This window comes from Empidonax traillii, unplaced genomic scaffold (genome assembly GCF_003031625.1).
Source record: "Empidonax traillii isolate 1590-97213 ecotype Southwest subspecies unplaced genomic scaffold, ASM303162v1 scaffold2437:size26470, whole genome shotgun sequence".
Lineage (NCBI taxonomy): Eukaryota > Metazoa > Chordata > Aves > Passeriformes > Tyrannidae > Empidonax > Empidonax traillii.
In genome coordinates, this window is record NW_020957630.1 from 15776 (window position 1) to 22048 (window position 6273).

General features: G+C 45.8%; 1 protein-coding gene across 1 annotated transcript in view; it reads right to left on the bottom strand.

Moving 5' to 3' along the window:
* Nucleotides 1-6273, bottom strand: part of LOC114071926 (intersectin-1-like) — a gene marked incomplete at both ends in the record, with an annotated part of 26231 nt that overhangs the window by 15739 nt on the left and 4219 nt on the right. Inside the window, 3 exons of the mRNA XM_027909805.1 lie at nt 3419-3540; nt 4443-4669; nt 5752-5912. Coding sequence (XP_027765606.1) covers nt 3419-3540; nt 4443-4669; nt 5752-5912 — 510 coding nt within the window. The remainder of the gene's footprint in view (nt 1-3418; nt 3541-4442; nt 4670-5751; nt 5913-6273) is intronic.

Sequence of the window (6273 nt, forward strand, 5' to 3'; positions counted from 1 at the left end):
AGCTGTGCCAGCCTTTCCTCCCAGCAGAGCTGCTCCAGCCCTGGGATCCTCTTGGTGCCTCCTCTGGGCTCTCTCCAGCAGCTCCATGTGCTCCCTGTGCTGTTCCCAGGGCTGGAGCAGCTCTGCAGGGGGGTCTCAGAGGGGCACAATCCCCCCTGCCCTGCTGCCCACGCTGGGGGATCAGCCCAGCACATGGATGGATTTCTGGGATCAGCCCAGCACATGGATGGATTTCTGGGATCAGCCCAGCACATGGATGGATTTCTGGGATCAGCCCAGCACATGGATGGATTTCTGTGCCTGGAATACTCCACTGAGCTCCTGACAGATTCCTTTGCCTCGGGCTGATTGTTGACTTTTTCCCTCCCACTGTAATATCTCACTCCCCTCTTCTGGTGCAAACCCACCCATTATTTCTAATTTTGGGGCCCTCCTTGTGGCTCAGTCCCTGTCAGCAAACCAGAAATAAAGGCACTTTGTGCTTGACCAGTTCCATGTGCTTTTACTGCAGTGCAGAGCAAAATTTCCACTGCAGCAGAGCCTGGGGTAGATGGAGCAGCAGCAGGGAGAAGGAAGGTCACATCTTGGGAGAAAGGGATTATCAGAACCCCAGGCCAAGCTGAATCATCTGAGCACTAAGAACAGTCACCCAGGGGGGACTCACTCAGTGGGACAGGGAGGAACCACCACCCCCAACACACAGAAAAGTCACATTCCTGTTCTGGGGATGCTCTAAAAAGAGCATCTCTGACACCAATCACAGTCAGACAGAAACCACTGGGAGTTTTCAGAAATAAGGGGGGAAAAAAAACCAACAAAAAGGTTTTAAAGCCAACTAACTGAATGTCTCTTCTGAGAGGGTTTGAAGCTGCAGTAACTCCTAAAGCAGCTGCGAGGACAGTCAGATTTCTGCTTATCCAACCCCATTCAGTTCTCCATGAACACTCAAAAAAAGGATCTTTGAAGGGTAATTTAAACTTATCATTCATAACAAATCTGGTTTCTTACTCAGTCATATAAGATACCAGTCACATCTGGTTTTGCAGCACAATACTGGAATGTTAAACAAATTCCTTTGAAGCTTTTTAATTTCTTCCAATTTCCTTATATTTTTACACCCACCATCCCCAAGTCCCTACAACAAACAATCCCAGAATATTTATTTCCAAAATACAACTAGAGTTTAAATGTACACCTGAACAGTGAATTATAGTGTGGGGGGTTAGTTTTTATTTGTTCAACTGTACTTTAAAGCCACAGCTGAGAACTCCTTACATGTCTCAGACACAAAAGATTCCTTCCAACTCCAACAATGAATAAGTAACAAAACTGAGGAGAAACTGTCATTAGCAGTTTGAGTATATCTGTCCCCACACAGAAGCTTGGTTGAGTTACAAACAGGATTAAAATCAGTCTAAGCTCACAGTGAAAGACATTTAAAGTGCATCGAAAGGTAAGAAGCAGAGAAAGCCAAAATCCAAGAAAACACACAAAATCCTGTAACTACAAAGTGGGAGAATTAAAAACCAGAGTCCACAACCCACTGATTCTCCAGTGTATGATGCCAGATCCAGGTCACTGCCATATCCCAGGGAGCTGGGAGAGCAGAGCCCTCCTCAGGCTGGAAAATCATCCTCCTTCCCAACAAACCCTCATCCTTCTCCCTCATTTGCACCCAGGCAGGTCTCAGGGTTCACGCCCAGTGTAAAAGTGCTTTACACTGTTGTGAAGGTGATCTACAAGCTCCACATCCATTAAAGTCCTCCTGCCACAAGGAATTCTTGCAGTCCAGCCCCTGCCAGGATGGATCTGGGTCCAGCTCTGTGCTCAGTCCCAGTCCGGGTGGTACCTCCTGTCCAGATGGAAATCAGGACATGGCATTTGTTGAAAATGGGTCAAAATTTGGGGTTAAAATGGGCCCAAACTCAGGTTCCAAAGGTGAAGAGCTCGATTTGCCCGTGCCAGTGCCCGGTTATTCCAAGGAGTGGTGGTTTTGTGGCACCAGGACACTCCCAGCTGCAGAGCTGCTCCACTCCAGAGCTGCATTTACACCAGCAGGCAGAGCCACTTTAACATGGGAGCTTGTAAACGGTTACTTTCCCAAGAAAGTCACCCCCTGGGCCCGGGAGAACCACAGGACACGACAGACACGGAAGGACTGAGGGGCAAGGAGCACAAAAGCAGCATCAAAAGTAAGCTCTGTTTTGGTGCAGTGGAATTACTTTTGATAAAGTGAAGGAGTTTGTTAATTGGACCCTTGGGGAATTCCAGAACTACACGGGAACAAACTCGTGTGCTCATGGAAAAGGAGCAGTTCCAGAGCCTTCCTGGAGTCAGGCAGCACTTACCCATTCCCTTTTAACCTCCAGAGGGAAGCAAAGATTCAAAGCAAGGCACAATTATAACACAGTTCACAATTTGACTTAGATCAGTTCATCTAAGAGTAGCCCAGTTAAGCCATTACTGCAGAGCAGGAGAGAAATCTCCCAAGAATCAGGTTTAATTATTGTCAAAAATCAGTTAAATAAAGAGAACAGAGAGTAGTTACCCCACTGTGGGAGAGTAAATTAAAATCAAGTCCAAAAGGAACACGTAAAAAGATCTGGATGACCTCAAAGTCTCCATTTAAAACGCGTGAAGCGCTCCTTAAAATGATATATTTTTAGCAAAAATATTATTTTCCCTGCAAATCTCTTTTTAAAAATGTGTGCAGTGCTCCTTAGATTCACATATTTTGGGGGGACAATGTTATTTTCCCTGAAGTGTCCCCAGCACTGACCACTGTTCCTCGAGGTAAATGGCCCACAAGCCTGGGCCACGCTCCCCCTCCCAGGAAATTTTTGTTTGTGTTTTCCCAGAGCCCCTTCCAGTATCCCAAACACCGAATTAACGAATGCCCAACCCCACCCCCAAAGGTTCAGCTCCCCAGGACGTGAGCTTTCAAAACAAAATTCATCACTCCAGCTCAGCACAGCCTGCAAAGTGTATTTTTTCCCCAAACCCACTCCACAAATGAGCTAAAATGCAGAAGTTCTTCAAAACCAATTTTGTAGGGTGGAACATTACTGCAAATATATTTTCCCCCAGTGAACAAGGTCTCATTTAAGAGCTCCCTCAGGAGTTTTCATTCTCCATGTTAAGATCCTACCAATTATTTATTAATATTAATAAAGATTTTTAATTAAATATAACTCTTTAATTCCTGCAGTCATTAACCGCAGAACTCCAATTTTAGAGAGACAAAAGCAAATATTGCTTTGGACTTTGACATGGCAGATGGGAAAAAGATTGGAGATCATTGTGTTATCCACACCCCTGCCACCAGATTTTTAGGTTTTGAAGTTTCCTTTCTTTACATAATTTAAGTCACATATGTGCAAAACTGCTTTGCTGCAGGGACATCCCAATCCCTCCTTACCATGACGATGTCTCCGGGCTGGATGGTGATCTCGTCGTGGCTTCTGGATTCAAAAGGATACAGAGCTCTATAATACACTATTTTTACATCCTCCTGAGCGGAAATGGTCAGAGGAGCTTTTTCTGAGCAAAGGAAAAAAAAACACAAGGGAAAAAAAAATAATCAACCCCCTTTATTTTCAAACACTTGCAAAATGAGGTGAAAGTGGTGACAAAAATGAACAGAGCTGGGAGAGTCTGTAGGAAGTATCTCATCCCCTATATATGAAAATGAATTATTTAAAGACAATTTTCTTGCTATTTTCTCCTCTAAACATCAGGGAAATATCACAGAAACACAGAATGGTTTGGGTTGGAAAGGATTTTAAAGCCCATCCAGTGCCACCCCTGCCATGGGCAGGGACACCTTCCACCAGCCCAGGGTGCTCCAAGCCCCGTCCAACCTGGCCTGGGACACTTCCAGGGATGGGGAATCCACAACCCCTTTGGATGGGGTTTAGTCATAAAAATGCCCTCTGCTCCCTGCACAAATTAAAAAAAAAAAAAAAGGGACTGTGTGCAGAGCAGAAAGAGGGGGGTTAAATCTTAGATTTCAGGTGATTTTATCAGTGAACAACATTCCTGGGGAGGGCAGGAGAGGGAAAAGGGTAACCCTGGGACCCTTGGTGCTGCTCTAACAAATCCCAAGGCACATACTGCACACCAAAACAAGAAAACACAGAAATAATTGCTGGCACCCTGCATCAGGATCTTCCAGCCCTTTCCAGCTGAGAATCTCTCCTCACTCGGCACTGGGAATCCCATCCTGTGCTTTACACTCTGCTAAACCCCAGACCTTTAGGGACAATAGTGATGCCTAAAAGGACAATTTGTGGAGTCTGGAGCTCAATCTGTCCATTATTTACTCCACTACGACCAGCAATCCAACCCTGAAATACACCATCCTCCTGTATGAAATGGGGAGCCAGAGGAGAAAAGAACTGTTCCAGAGGTTGTGCTCCAGCATTCCTGGGGATTGACCCTACCTGCACTGGACCAGGGAGCCTGGACTGGCTTGGCTGGCTCCTGGTGGGGCTGGAAGAGTTTACTCAGCTTCTCTTGCATTTCCTGCTTCCCCTTCTCCTCACTTTCCTTCTTCTTAGGTATGTCCTCCCTTTTTTGCTTTTCCTCTTCCTGAACTTTCTTTGGCCACTGAGGCTCCTCCTCTGGCTGTCCCCGCTCCAGCCGCTGCTTGTCCCGTTCCTGGATTCGCCTGTTGGAAAACCAGAGGGGGGTTTTAAGCCACTCAAACCAAAGTCCACCCAAGTCAGTTGTCCTTTGGGGTGTTCTATAGCACGAAGTGTCCTCCTCAGGGCTTTTTGCTTTCCCTGTAAGAGCTAATTTGATTTTGATGAGTCACCAACCCCTCCCCAGCATCTTCTTACACAATTATTTGTGGGATCACAGAATCATGGAATGCTTTGGCTTGGAAGGGACCTGAAATATCATCTCCTTCCAACCCAAGGCCACAATCATCCCTAAAGTAAGACTCAAAATAGCCCAATCAGAAGGGAAAAGCAGGAATCAGAACACGTGACACTCCTTATCCTGCTGTTGAGGGGCAAGGAGGAAGCACATTTGGAAGCCTCACTCAACACTCCTGCAGAACGATCCAGAGCACTGCACATTCCAGCTGCCACAACTAACACATCCTTCCTCCAACAGAGCACAGGACAACAGAAGAAGAGAATAAATATGCTCTGCTAGAAACAATTTGCCCCAGTGGAGATAACTCTGAAGATATAAAAGATGCCCAGTGTGCTTTGGTTTGTTCCACAACCTTTTCCGCCTCTGGACTTCCTTCAGACTTACAAAATTAGGGACAAATGCATGAGAAGAAGCTGTTCCTCGCAGGAAAAAAATTAATTCACAGCATTGGAAAAGCCCTCCCAGTTCTGAGTGATGGGAGGTGGAGGGCAATGGACCGGTTAAAAAATGATTTCACAGAATCCCGGGATTCCTGGGGCTGGAAAAGCCCTCCCAGCCCACGGATCCCCCTGTGCCCCATCCCCACCTTGTCCCCCAGCCCAGAGCACTGAGTGCCACGGCCAGGCCTGCCTTGGACACCTGCAGGGCTGGGCACTCCAAACCTCCCTGGGCAGCCCCTGCCAAGGCCTCACCACCCTTGCCAGCAACAAATTCCTCCTCCTGGCCAACCAACACACTTCCCAAGCATTAGGTTGGTACCAGAGGGCACAAATCTCATCTCAATCCCAGAAGTTTTGAGTTGACAGGAATATTTTCTCAGAGATATCAAGGTTTCAATTAAGGGCTCAAATGAAACCCTTCTGTTACCTCTGAGCTTCTTTCTGCTTTTCCAGCTCTACTGTCTTTCTTTCCTGTTCTTTCTGTTTCAACCTCTCAGCTTCCAAGCTCTTCTGCTTCTGGAGCTGCTGTTTGTTATGGATTTCCCTCAGCTCCTGGAGAAAAAGAAGGAAAATATGTGTAAACACACACTATGTGAACCAGAACTAATAGCTCCAAACACTCCCTTAAAAAGGAACAACACCTGAGAATGTTTGGGGATCTCTGTCCAAACTTATCTGCAATGGCAGATATTTAAAACCACTTACTGTTTTCCTACTTTTATCCTATATAACTGAGATATTAAAAGGTTAAGAAACAAGAAGGCCTTTAAATGGGACTCTAAAAAGCAGACAGAGCTTAATCTGAAAAGTCACTTCTGTTAATCAGTTCTATTCCAATGAATGGTGACTTCAATCAGTTCTATTTTCCAATGAATGGTGATTTATTAAAGAACCTTCAGGACTGGTTTATACTCAGGAGATTGAGTTCCTTAAGGAATGTCTTTGGGAT